Genomic DNA, 14,122 nt, shown 5'->3' with positions numbered 1-14,122 from the left:
AGAGCTTAAGTCACGTTGTGAGGAATTCTGACGTGTCTACATTCCTTACCCTCCTTAAGTTGGAGGACATTCCCGATACTCTCATGGCACTCCATCTCCACCCACAGGCAGCTGCCATTCTGATTTTGATCCCTATAGATTATTGGTATATAGGGTCGCTATGCATCGGCATTGACTTAGTGGCTGTGAGTTTGGTTTGGGTCCACATACATGGAATCATATGATATATGGTCTTTTGTGCCTGATTTCTTTGGTTCAGCGTTTTTGAGATTCATCCATGTTGCTGTATGAATTGATAGGTTGGTCCTGGTTGGTTGGTTGGTTTGCTGAATGGTCTCCCATTATATGACTAGATCACAACCAGTTTGCTTATTTTCCTGGTGATGGACGTTTGAGTTGTTTCCAGTTTCACTATTATGAACACAACTGTTATGAACATTCATAACAGGTCTTTATGTTTCATTTATCGTGGTGTATAAGTACCTAGAAGTCGATTGTTGGGTCCTATGCTAAGTATGTGTTTAATTTTATAAGAAACTGACAATTAAAAAAATAATTGTTCCTATGTTGTGTGAAATCAGGATACCGGGGATTCATTTATAGGTAGCATCTGGTTGTGCTTAACCTGACTGTCAACCAGGGCGGAGCCGAATGGGGATTCTCTAGGAGAGGCTTCTCCAGACAACAGAATCCATCTGTGACTGGGGTTGAGTGACTCCAAAGATGAGAACTCTGTACAAAGGCTCTGTGCTTCCCACCAAATGGCTTCCTTATAAGCTGCATCTTGTAGAACAGGCACTGGTCTAGCTACTGAGAATGCACTGATAAATAGAGCTTAACAATCTTTCAGCAGCTCCCACCAATTCTGCCACAATATACTAATTAAAGATTTTTTTTTGGAGACCTGCAGTTGCTTCATAATACATTGCTGGAGATCCTAGAAGTAATATAGTTTGGACTTGCTCGTTTCTAAGATGGGGCCGTGGGGTGCAAATCCAATATACATAGAATAGTGTGTCATCTGGATGAGTCTGAGAATTGGGTGGATTTTATTCTTTTGCATGGAAGTAGTTGAGATAATTGTGAGAACTGAACATTCTAAGGGCCTACTATACTGCTTTGTCAAAGTTTCAGGGGTACTCACATCTTGGTGGGGGATGTATATGGCGTTTTGGGCCCATCTGGATTCATACATATTTTTCTCCTTTTTTTGCCTTTGATTGTGAATTGGAGGCAGGTGTACAGAGCAGATGATCAATTTTACATTCGACCATTCACGCACATTCTTTTTTTTTAAATCATTTTATTGGGGGCTCATACAACTCATCATGATCCATCCATTGTGTCAAGCACATTTGTACATTTGTTGCCATCGTCATTCTCAAAACATTTGCTTTCTACTTGAGCCCTTGGTATCAGCTCCTCATTTTTACCCCTCCATCCCAGCCCCCCGCCCCCGCACATTCTGTTTTAACTCATCCATTTTGATCCCCTCCGTGCGCCATCACTTATCCCCAACACTTGCTCACAGTGTTTCCTGTGTCCATGCTTCCTTCTGTCCTAGCCCTTCTGCATGTCAGACTCATTCACGTTGGAGGAAGATAGCTTCCCAGAAGATTATCTGACCTTGCTAGTCACTTTCACTCCCCACGTCATCATTTGATTCTAGTTAAGTTTCTAGAAAGTTCTTCTTATTCACGAGAGAAAGTCCCTTTTAGTAATGGCTTTATCTGGAGCAATGAGGGTTTGTAGCGGATCCTTAGACCAGCACAGCAGTTGAGCTTCTTGGAACTACTCAGGAGTTGGTGGCTCTGTGGGGCCCAGGGAGGGCCTGTAATTGATAAGAGCAAACCACTGACCCCTACAGATGCTGTTCACTCTACCCATAGCCAAGGCTCTTGGGGAAAGTATAACAATGGTATTTTGCATTTACTCTACAGCTATCACCCATATCACCTACAATGGAAGAGACAAAGAAGTCAACCAAGAAACGAAAGATTCCTATAAAAACCGAGTGGAATTCTCGCTGTGTCCTTTTCACCTATTTCCAAGGAGACATAAGCAGCGTCGTGGATGAGCACTTTTCCAGAGCTCTGAGAAATGTCAAAAAACCCTCAAGCCAGAGCCAATATGTGACCGCAAGGAATGGTGAGTATGTTGGAAGGGAAGAGGCCCAGATGGCCTGTCTGGGCTGGAACTCCGAGCAGCTCATTAACGCACTTAGAAGCATGTCTAGTTGCTGTGGGAGAGGCATTTCACGCAGTGAAAAGTCACATTTCCTTCTTAAAATGCAATGTGAACATTGATTTGCTTAATCAGATTCATTCACTAAGTTAATCAAGTTAGTTCTCAATTGTGTGAAGCATTGGGTTCATTGTTCAACACACAATATGCACCTGATCCTTGTACACTGTGACCCTTGTGAGCACTATTATTTTAGTACTAGTGACCTGATAGGAAAGGATTTATAAAACGAAGAAGAAGGTTCCATGTAGGTGCTCCCTGGCTCCGCTCAAATGATGGTGGATTAAAGTCAGGCTTGAAAGGAGAGAGATGAAGTGTCCTGCGGCAGCCCTCACCCCACCCCAATAAGGACAGGATGTCCACTGCACACAGGATTAGGTACTTTTTACAAAGGAGTTTTCTTACATCTCAAAGTAGTTACCCAAAGGAGCTATATCAAACTCTATACAAAAAAAAAAATCCAAATTTGAAGGAAGTCATCAAAATGAAGTCGGTAGGACTGCAATATGGCTTTCATGGACCCTGGACACGTCTGCTTTAGTAGACCCTTTCCTCTATTATATATATGTAGATATATAGCACTATATGACTATTTTGGTATAAAGATGAATATACTCTAGGCTGCTCTTATTTTTATATATTCACTATCGTTATCATGGATTCCCTGGGCGGTGGTGTCAGTGGCTGCTGTGCTTACCTGTTAGCCAAAAAGCTGACGACTCACATCTACCCAGAAGCACATCATCAGAAAGGCTTAGCAATTTACTACCGAGAAACCAGTCACGGAAAACCTTATAGAGCACCGTTCTACTCGGCACAATGTACGGGGCCACCATGAGTCTGAGTTGACTCCATAGCATCTGTTTCGTTTTTTTAGTCATCATGGTAGTCATATTTTCTGCTGGTTGTAACAGATATGAAGACATTTCAAGAGAACCCTGCCCCACCCCCACCCCCGCCTTCCAAAAAAGTATTCCTGCTATTCCCAAACATGCAGAGTGAGTGCCTTGCTCTTCAAGGGAGGAACTTGCCCGGGGAGGAAGCTCACCTTGTTCCAAATACCACCCCTCTGGCGCCGCTCTTTGTTTCAGGACAGAGAGTTGATGTTTGCCTGATGTGCTCACCTTTACACAATGTATTGCCGCTCCTAGATGTTCCTTTTCCAGTCAGGTGCCTTGCCTTTCCCATAGGAATTACACAAACATGTAGGAGAGCCTGTAGTGGTAGCAGATGCAAAAGGACGTTATGTTTAAATGGACACTAGGATGTCCAACGGTGTGTTGAATATCAGAGTATAGGAAGGAGTGGTTGTGATCTTGAGTTATTAGGGGACTGGCATATATTAAGAGCTGAAAAATGAGGTATGTGGGATTCAGAAGATTTACCTGGATCCTCAGAAGGATACAAATTCCCAGGCACTTCATTCAGGAACATGTATGTGAACTTTGGCTATTAGACTCTGATGTACTTATTGCTGAAGACATGGGCTGAGATTCATGATCATCACTCCCTTGTAAGATCAGCAGTTCAGGATCCCTCACTTTCTCTGTGCGACTCTCTTTCAGCTGTCTACAGCTGCTATAACAAAATAAAACAAATTTTGGTGTCTTTAAAGAACACAAATTTATTTTTTCGCAATTCTAAAGAGTAGAAGTCCAAATGAATGTCTCAGCCCTGCCGATTCCTTCTGAGATTCTGTTCTGTATCTCCCTTCTAGCTCTAGGCATTTCATAGCTCACAGCTGCACTACCACATGGTGTCCTTTCTATGTATTTGTCTCAATGTATCTTCTTTTTCATAAGGACACCAGTCATATGGGCTAAGATACACCCTACTCTAGTGTGACCTAATGTTAACCTAGCTGATAACATCTTCAAAGAAAGAACCTATTTCAAAAGAGGTCACATTCATAGACTTGGGACGTCAACTGGGACTTTTACTGGGACCACAACTCAATCCATAACACTGATAAACCCTGAGCTAAAACTAACTCTTCGCCTATTGCCTAATTCTGCTGCTTTTTGCAGCGAAACTGAAAAATGTTATTTATGTGCACTATCTCTTCTTCCCCTCTCCTCACGCTCTCATGAATGCACTTAACTCAAGGTTTCATATTCATCACTCCTTAGAAATCCTTTTATCAAGGTTAGCCAGGACCCCCATTTTCCAAATGCCATGGTCCTTCTGTCTTTATCTCATTTGACCAGCAGCATTTGAGTACTTCCTTCGCTTGAGTCTCAGTACACCACAATCTCTAGGTTTCCCTCCTACTCCCTTGGTTACTATTCCTTTTACGTCTTACTTGCCGGATTTTCCTCCTCTTTCCAACTTCTAAACGTTCCAGGGTTCTAGGACTCCTGACTCTTCTCTCTCTCAAGTCACTCCTTAGATGATCCTTTCCAGTCCCTTGATCTTAAATCCAGTCTGATTTCCGTATCTGTAGCGTCAACTGTCAACTTGATATCTTCACTTCCTAGGTCTAATAGGAATCTCAAACAAACTAGGTCCCAGAATGCATTCTTAATCTTCTCTCTAACCTGCCCCTCCTTGAACTCCTCCCTCCAATAAATGGCAAATGTATACTTCCAATTATTTAGAGTAATGTTTGCATCTCTATTTATCTTTCACCCTCATTTCAATATTTTGGTAAATTCTCTCATTTCTATCTTCAAAATATATTCACGAGTTGACCACTTCTTTTTCGGCTGTGGCTATCATCTATCCCAGGCATTAGTGCAGTAGCTTGCTCGTTGGCCTCACTACCCTAGCTTCTCTTCTCTCTAATCTCAACATAGAGACCATATTGATACCATTACGACGAAAGTCAGATCATGTCGCTCATATGTTCAAAACCCTTCAATAGCTTCCTATCTTCTGTGAAATCAAATCCAACGTCTATCATGGAACATTAACCACATCTGGGTACATGTTAACTGCCCAATATCATAGTCTACTACTTCCATTTTATTCAGTCCACTACAGTTTCCTGGACATTCCATAGAACACACCAAGTCCAATCTTGCCTTAAGTTCTTTGCACTTAGTGCCCTCTCCCTAGAATGCTCTTTCCTCAAATATCTGCGTAGCTGTCCATTCCTTATTCACATCCCTATCTGAACACCACCTCTTCAGATAAGCCTACTATGAATAACCGATTTTTAAAAAATAGAAGCCCTCCTACGATCACCTATGTCTTCTGATCCCATTCTATGTTTTTCTCCTGAGTCTTTGTTATCACCAGATATGAGTGCTATATATTCATGGATTCCTTCTTTGTCTCCTCCTTTTCTCTTGACTGAATTCCATGGGAGCTGACATTCAGGCTGTTAATTGCTGCTATCCAAGTACCTAGCACACGGCTTGGTACACGGAAGGCACTCCATTAGTGTGAGTTGAATGAATTAATGGATGGAGTTATGATTTGGATCACCAAGTATTGATGCATGCTACCTATGTATGAGGTCTGGCTAGAGAGAGAGTGCAGTGTGCTGTCTACACCACTGTAGCACCAGGAAGCTTGACAGGCGTTACTGGAGGAGCCATCCTTGCTAGCTGCTGTGGAGTTAACCCTGTTGACTCGTGGCAACCCGATGTACGAGATAAAATGAGATGTTGCCCAATCTTCAAGATTGATGGTTGGCTTCAGTTCATTGCTGCAGTCACTGTGCATTTTGTGTCAATTCCAACCAAGGAGGTTCCTCTTTCAGCATCCCATTGTCCAATGAGGGGGTCCAGAGGTTTTCATTAGATTCTTTCAGAAGTAGATCTCCAGATCTTTCTTCTTAGTCTTCACCTGGAAGTTCTGCTGAAGACTGTCTGCCCTGGGTGACCATACGCTTATTTGAAATACTGGTGGCATAGCATCCAACATCAGAGCAACATTCAAGCCACCACAGTATGACCAACAGACAGGTGATGGCTTGGATAACCACAGTATGACCAACAGACAGGTGATGGCTTGGATAACTAGAGTGGAAACAAGGACTTCAATGAGAGCGTTAGGATCACAGAGGAGCTGATCTCTCCTGTAGGCCACTGGTTTTCCAGAGCATTCTGTTGTGTGCCAACTGTACTGTTTCCTCGGACCCCTGGGTCTTTAGGTGAACGCCTCTGCCCGAAAGGAAACTTGGGCAGTATGGGAGAATCCTATGTATAGGCCCTTCCCAGGCCAAACAGAGAGGCAGCTTTCTTCTCTCCTGGTCATCTTGAAAGAGGCATTTTCCCTGTGGGAATCTCGCAGGCCCTTTGACTAGGAGGATGTTGTCACCCTCACCGAGTGTGGGGTGGGATAGCTAGGTAGACAAATGTTTGTCTACTGGTTGTGCAAATGAAGGAAAGGTTGTTGCCCTCAAGGCCTCTCTTATCTCAGTTAGGAATCGGGTTTCTCTTAGGTGGCCCCATGAAAGAAGACCCGTCCCACAGCAGTGCTTGCTCACTGGAGATATTAAGTGGCATAGGTGCAGCTGCAAAAAAAAAAAATGGTGGAAATCCATAGAGTGGTCTTTCATTTTTGACCGTCAACACTTTTTCAGACCAGCACCTAGCTGCCCATCCACAGCCAATCCCTGCCCAGGAGAACAGGCTGCCTATTCATGGGCCCCCATCCCCAGGCTGGGCCGCCTTCTAAGCACTCAGTAAAGCCACCGATGCAAAGCCCAAATGCACAGACCTGTGTACCTAGGGAATGTAACCAGGGTTCTTGGCTTCTTTTCCCACATCCAAGTGATTTTTATTGACGCATGTAAATTTATACTGGCCACACTTCAGAAAAGAAAACAGAAGTTAAAGGTGCCTTTGAATTATTTCCATTTTCAAAGGACATTGGGAGTTTCAGACTTGGTAACCCAAGAAGTTTCAGTAACTTCCATTTCTGGGGACATAGTCTGGTGTGCATCCTGCCCCCAACACAGGCCCCCAAGTCCAGCCCAGGCCTGACCACATTGCTCAGGGGTTGGGAGAAGGCAAGAAGGCACATACCTGAGCACGCGGAGCCTTCCCAAGCTAGTGTCAAAGGTCTCGCCTCCTTCTCCCTCCCCTCCTGTCTCCCGTAATCAAGTGGGAGCGGGGAAGAAATGCTGAGGTTTATAGGGTGAAGAGCTCCAGGGGATAGATGTAGTCAGACTAGTTGCTCATAGCACTTGTGCACATTGACAACTTCATATCTCCTTTCCTAGTAAGGAAAGGGAGCTTGCACAAATGTATTTTGAGCACCACCCCCTCACTGGGTACCAGTTATCTTTCTTTACATCCTATCCAGAAACTGGTAGGGAAGGAGTAGGGAGGCAGAGCCATCTTACAAGGATAGCATTTCAGTAGGGGTAGTCTGTATAAGTGGCTGTAAGTGGCTGTATAAGTCGGTATATAAGTAGGCGCATAGGGGTGGTTTTCTTGGTTGGCCTAGGTGACAGTGGAGTGGCTTGCCAATTTCAAGCCCTGAGGCAGAATGGGAACTTAGGGCTAGCACTCCCTGGGCAGACCTAGGACTTCTAGAGGTAAGAGGGGGATTAAGAGGCAGAGTCTGGATCCAGAAGATAAACGTATAAGGGGTGAAAGTCTTTCGTGTTCTTCTAAGGGTAGAAATCCAGCCGGTCCCAGGGTGTTCTTCTCCTTTGGCGAATGTGGGTTGGGAGTGGAAAAGTCTGCTCACATCCCTCATCTCCAGAGGTAACCTAGGGGGGTCAAGTGAGTCGGAGGGAAGTGTCGCCGGGACTCTTGTTATTAACAACAGGAGCCTTGAACCAGTATCTCCCCATTCAGACTGTGCTTTGGCGCACTCAACAACCACATGGGACCTTTTTACATTTAGGCAGGGAATTCTTGGAAAGAAATAGCTGGGGCCTCGTCTTCCATATTTCAAGCAGCCTAGACATAGGAGAGCTATAAAACCACTCCAGGTGGAACTCACCTGTCTATCAGAGGCTACTCATTCTTGCTGTTTAGTGCTTAGGACATGCAAAACCCTTATTCAACAGCTAGTGTGGGCAGGGATTATACCAAATCAGCTAATCTCTCTGGGCCACACAGGTAATGTTTCCTTGCTGGCGCTTTCATTAGAAGAGGCCAGCCATTGCCCATCACTCATTGTGAAGGACATAAAACGACGGGCAGGATGCGCCCCCAACCTCTTTGCCCATCAGGGGTTAGGGTGAGGGGGAGCAGCGGCAGGCCCAAGTTTGTTTTTATCATCTGTGTCACAAGCAAAGCTAGAGTGGTGGCTGAAGGTGCTTTGCTATCACATGGTAGGCCTCTGAGACATTTTTTTTTAATCCCGTTCAAATTCTGGTCAAACTGAACATTGAGGGGCCAGCGCACCAGAAAACCTCTCCAGTCCTTGAATTGTCCTTTGTTTCCTTCATGGCTACTCGACTCCGCTTTCATTAGCTTGGAGATGTGAGAGGCTCTAGACTTTCTTTAAGCACCATCTGGAAGAGCTCTCTCTCCTTCTCCTCTTCTTCCTGGGTGGGTATTGCAAATGGGAAAAATATCCATCTATAGTAGACTGCTTGAGAGCTCAAATTCAGTCCCTCTTACAGGTACAGTTGGAGGTGTGGCTACGGCCCGAAAGGAGGCCTCAGGGCCATGAGGTAGCCAATGGGGACTCTGCAAGAATAAGCTGAGACACCCTACCTTGACCAGGCACCTTGTGTTTTTGCAAGGGGAGGTCCAAGCAATGACTTTTCTCCCTATCACTTAGGGCTCAGATCCGCACTTGGCTCTTCTGCTTTGCTGTCTTGACCCAGTTTCTTAACATCCCTGTGCCAGAATCCCCTTGAAAACAAGGTTTCAACACCTAGAGTTGTGTGAGTGACCAACACAGGCAACACTCAACTACACTCTATAAGGTTCCCTAAATGTCTCCTATTTGTTATATGTAAATACCAGCTATAAAATAAACAAAGCATGAACAACAACCAAGCGCAGATCACCTTTGCTCAAACAATTCTGCTTCTAGAAAACGTATGTGAATTGCTGGAATTAATTGGACCAGGGCACAAAGATGTACATACAAAAATTACCTTTGCCATATTATTAATATCATTTTTTAAATGGAAACGACTGAATATCCTGTAAATATGATATTCATAACACTTAAAACAAACAAACAAACAACATCAGTTCCTATGGAGTCAATTCTCCCACTCCTGGTGATACCTCATGTGTGCGAAAGGAAGACTCTATCCCAGAGAACCTTCAATGGCTGATGGTTTGGCAGTAGATCACCAGGATTTTCTTCACACAAGCCTCAGAGTGGACTCAAATCTCCAGCCTTTCCATTAGCAGCTGAATGTGCCGATCATTCATACCACCCAAGGGAATCAATTCATCTTTCTGTTAGTCCTAATAATGGAATAATGTGCAGCCATGGGAAAAATTTGTGTTTGTCTCTAGCTATTTTTATGGGTGTCTGGTCACCATCTTTCAATGATCGAAAAAAAGTTCCTGGAAAAATGGAATTAAAAGAGAACAGAAAAATCTCCATGAATGGTTTGAAGCCCCCTAGTGTGTGTTGTGAAACTAATGTGTATACAAAGGGAGAGAAGAAAATCCTAGGGGAAGGGTGCATACAAAATGGTGGTCTCTGGGTGTTATGATTAAGATGAAAGCTTTTTTTTTTTTAACCTTCGCTACATTTGTTTCCTTCACATTAAAAATTAATAGTAGGGAATGGTTGTACAACTTGTAGGACGTAAGTAACATCACTAATGATACAGGTAAAAATAAATTAGTGTATGCTTTGTTGTGTATGCTGTCACCCGCACAAAAAGGGTGCCGATTTTTAAAAAGGATGTGATAAAAAATTAACCAGACCCAAAAGTGGGCTACTTCTGTTTGCAAACAATACATGGATACATAAACATCCTGCTAATGAGGAGCCCTGGTGTCTGACCCATTCACAGTCAGTAGTGAAAACCCCCCAGACCTCTCTTCGGGAGACAGCTGAGGCTTCTGCTCCAGTCAAGAGTTACAGTCTCAGAAACCCACAGGGACAGTTCTACCCTGTCCTGTAGGGACACTTTGAGTAGACATCAGGGCCATGCTAATGAGTTTGGTTTGATTTGGTTTGTGGTTGTCTTCTAATCTTTCATGTTTTCTCAATATTTCCTTCCCAGAGAGTGGCATGCCTCCCAATCAATGGCGTGTACCTTCACAGTGGAGAAAGCTACAGACAGAAGCCGCTTTTGCAAGTGGTGGAGCCAACCGCAACTCCAATATGTATGGTCCCATGGCTATGGAGCTATACCGACGGTCCCTGACCCGGGGCCCCACTTCCATTGCCACAGCCACGGCCACGGCCACGGCCACGGCCACTGCCACGGCCACGGCCACGGCCTCTACCTCTGTTGCTGCCGCTGCCGCTGCCGCTGCCTCTGCCTCTGCCGCTGCCTCTGCCTCTGCCTCTGCCTCTGCCCCTGGCACTCCCACTCCCACTGTGCAGCCCAGGGAGCTGTGGCATTTCTCTTCGCTGGCCAACCTCAACTCCCTAGAGCGTGGCTACCCTCATGCTTTCTCTGGTGGCCACGTGGTTCCAGAGCCCAAGCCTGATGGGAAGGATGAATCCTTCCTAAGTCTCCTCCAACAAGAAAGATGTCCAGGCTGTCCTCAGGAATCCGCCAGAAAGGAGGACCAACATAACTATCCTCAGGGCGCTGGAAGAGCAGGCTTGTTCTTCGACCCACCTCCTGGGCCCTCCCACTGTAAGGACCCACCTACAGATACCGGGAAGATCCCGTCTGATGAGTTTTTGTGGAGAGTTAGTTGGCAAGAGATGGGGCCAAGATGAATGGCTGCTACTCGGGGAATCCTGGGGGCCAGAATGCGCTACTTAAACGTTCCATGTAATTTCTCAAGGCTCCATTGACATCTACCATGTAATAGCTAATGGGTTCCAGGGATGTTGTCATTGTTGGGTGTTATCAAGTCGGCTCTGACCCATAGGCGACCCTGTACACAACAGAACCGTGGGCTTGAGCCCACTATTGCAGCCACCGTGTCAATTCATTTCCTCGAGGGCCTCCCCCTTTGTCGTTGATCCTCCCCTTTACTAAGCACGATGTCCTCCAGGGACTGGTCTCTGCTGACAGTAAGTCCAAAGTATGTAAGACAAAGTTTTGCCATCCTTGTCTCCAAGGAGCACTGTGGCCGTACTTCTTCCAAGATAGATTGGTTTGTCCTTTTAGCAATCCACGATACTTTCAATATTCTTCTCCAGCACTGCAAGTCAAATGCAGCCATTCTTCTTCCGTATGCTTCCTTATTCAATGTCCAACTTTCACATGTGTATGAGGCGCTGGAAAATATCATGGCTTCGCTCAGGTGCACCTTGGTGCTCAAAGCAGCATCCTTGCTTTTCGATACTCTAAAGAGGTCTTGGGCAGCAGATTTACCTAATGCAGCACATCTTTTGATCTCCTGACTGCTGCTTCCATGAGAATTGATCGTGGATCCAAGCAAAAGAAAATCCTTGACAACTTCAAGCTTTTCTCTATTTAGCATAACGTTACCGATTGGTGCAGTTGTGAGGATTTTGATCTTCTTGAGATTGAGTCACAATCCATGTTGGAGGCTCCAATCTTTGATCTTCATCAGCACATGCTTCAAGTTCAACATCTTTCTGGTCTTCTCTGCTTTCAGCCAAGATCCATCTGACATCAGTAATGATATTCCTTGTTCCATGTCCCCTTCTGAAACTGGCCTGAGTTCTTGGCAGCTCCCTGTCAATGCATTGCTGCAACCTTTTTTGGATGATCTCTGGCAAAATTTTACTTGCATGTGATATCAATGATATTTTTCGATAATTTGAGTATTCTGTTGATCACCTTTCTTTGGAATTGGCACAAATATGGATCTTGTACAGTTAGTTAGCCAAGTAGCTGTCTTTCAAATTTCCATGCACAGACAAGTGAGTGCTCCCATTGCTTCATCAGCTTATTGAAATATTTCAGTTGGTATTCCATCAATTCCTGGAGCCTTCTTTTTGGCTAATGCTTTCAGTGCAGCTTTGGTTCTTGCTTGTATGCTACCACCTGAAATGGTGGAATGTCAACTAGTTCTTTTTGGTACAGTGACTCTGCGTATTCTTTACATCATCTCTTGATGCTTCATGCATCATTAAATATTTTGCCCATAGAATCTTTCAATATTGGAACTCATGGCTTGAATTTTTACTTCAGTTCTTGCAGTTTAAGATATGCTGAGTGTGTTCTTCCCACTTGCTTTTCTAATTCCAGGTCTTTGCACATTTTACTTACATGTGATATCAATGATATTCATTATAATATTTGGCTTTGTCTTCTCAAGCTGCCCTTTGGAATTTTCTACTCAGCTCTTTGACTTCATCATTTCTTCCATTTGCTTTAGCTACATTACGATTAAGTTTCAGAGTCTCTTCAGATATCCACTTTGATCCTTTCTTTCTTTCCTGTCTTTTTAATGACCTTTTGCTTTCTTTGTGAATAATGTTCTTGATGTCCTCCCATAGCTCATCAGCTCTTCTGTTGTTTGTGTTCCATGAGTCAAATCTCTTCTTGAGATGTTCTTGAAATTCAGGTGGATAGACTCAAGGTTTGGCTCTCTTGAATTTATTTTCATTTTCTTTGACTTCATCCTGAACTTCCATGTGAACAATTGACTATCTGTTCCACAGTCAGCTCCTGAGCTGCTTTGAGCTGATGATATTGAAGTTCTCCATGGTCTCCTCCCACAGATGCAGTCCATTTGATTTCTGTGTATTCCATCTGGGGAAGTCTTTGTTGCCTGTTGTCTTGTTGAAAAAAATGTATTTGTTATGAAGTAGTCATTGGTTTTTCAAAATTCTATCATGTGATCTCCAGTTTTGTTTTTATCACTAGTTCCATATCTTGTAACTACCTTTCCTTTGTCTTTGTTTCCCACTTTTGTATTACAATTACCAACAATATCAATGCATCTTGATTGCATGTTTGATCCATTTCTCACTGATGTTGTTGGCAGATGCCTCAAGTTCTTAATCACTACCTCTTGTGATTGGTGCATAAATCAGAATAATAGTTGAATTGATTGGATTTCTTTGAAAGCGGTTAGATATAATCCTATTACAGACAGTATTGTACTTCATAATTGATTTTGCAATATCTTTCTTGACAATGAATGCTACACCATTCCTCTTGATTGTATTATTCCCTGCATAATAAACCATAGGATTGTTATTTTTCAGTTAAAATGGCCAATATCAGTCCATTTCACCTCACCAATGCCTAGGATGTTGATCTGTATGTGCTCCATTTCTTTTCTGATGACTTCCAATTTTCCTAGATTCATACTTTGCACCTGCCCTGTTCTGATCATTAGCAGAATTTTGCCTCTGTTTCTCCTTACTTTGAGTCGTACCTCATCAGCAAATGAAGGTCCCAAAGGCTCCTCTCCCACAGGCTTTACCCAACTCCAGTCACCATGGTGATTCCACTCCTCCGTCACAGTTTGAGTGCCCTCTGATCCTAGGGGCCCATCGTCATCAGGCCTTCAGTATCTGACATTGTTTCAACGCTTTCACACATAAAGTTTTCAGTGGCTCCTTTGCAGCCTAGTCCTTTTTCGTTGTCTGGTATAGTGATTCTGTGTATTCTTCCCAACTTCTCTTGATGATTCCTGCATCCCTCGATATTGTGTCCATAGAATTTTTCAAGCTTGCAGCTCAAGGATTGAATTTTTTTTCCATTTAAGATATGCTGAGTGTGTTCTTCTCTTTTGTTTGTCTAATTCTAGGTCTTTCTCCCAGAAATGAAGACCACCATAACCATCCTCAGGGCGCTGGAAGAGCAGGCTTGTTCTTCGACCCACCTCCTGGGCCCTCCCACTGTAAGGACCCACCTACAGATACCGGGAAGATCCCGTCTGATGAG

The 14,122-nt window shown here is 44.0% G+C and overlaps 1 protein-coding gene across 1 annotated transcript in view; it reads left to right on the top strand.

Moving 5' to 3' along the window:
* Positions 1–1,961: 1,961 nt before the first annotated feature.
* VGLL1 (vestigial like family member 1) overlaps positions 1,962–14,122 on the top strand; it is an 18,518-nt gene continuing 6,357 nt past the window's right edge. Inside the window, exons 1-4 of the mRNA XM_045288350.1 lie at positions 1,962–2,148; positions 10,355–10,584; positions 10,681–10,939; positions 13,986–14,078. Coding sequence (XP_045144285.1) covers positions 1,962–2,148; positions 10,355–10,584; positions 10,681–10,939; positions 13,986–14,078 — 769 coding nt within the window. The remainder of the gene's footprint in view (positions 2,149–10,354; positions 10,585–10,680; positions 10,940–13,985; positions 14,079–14,122) is intronic.

Source organism: Echinops telfairi, unplaced genomic scaffold, assembly GCF_000313985.2.
Source record: "Echinops telfairi isolate 266 unplaced genomic scaffold, ASM31398v2 ScPeMD7_20;HRSCAF=75, whole genome shotgun sequence".
In the NCBI taxonomy this organism is placed as follows: Eukaryota; Metazoa; Chordata; class Mammalia; order Afrosoricida; family Tenrecidae; genus Echinops; species Echinops telfairi.
Note: the sequence above shows the minus strand (reverse complement) of the source record. Positions and strands in the feature narration are given on the sequence as shown.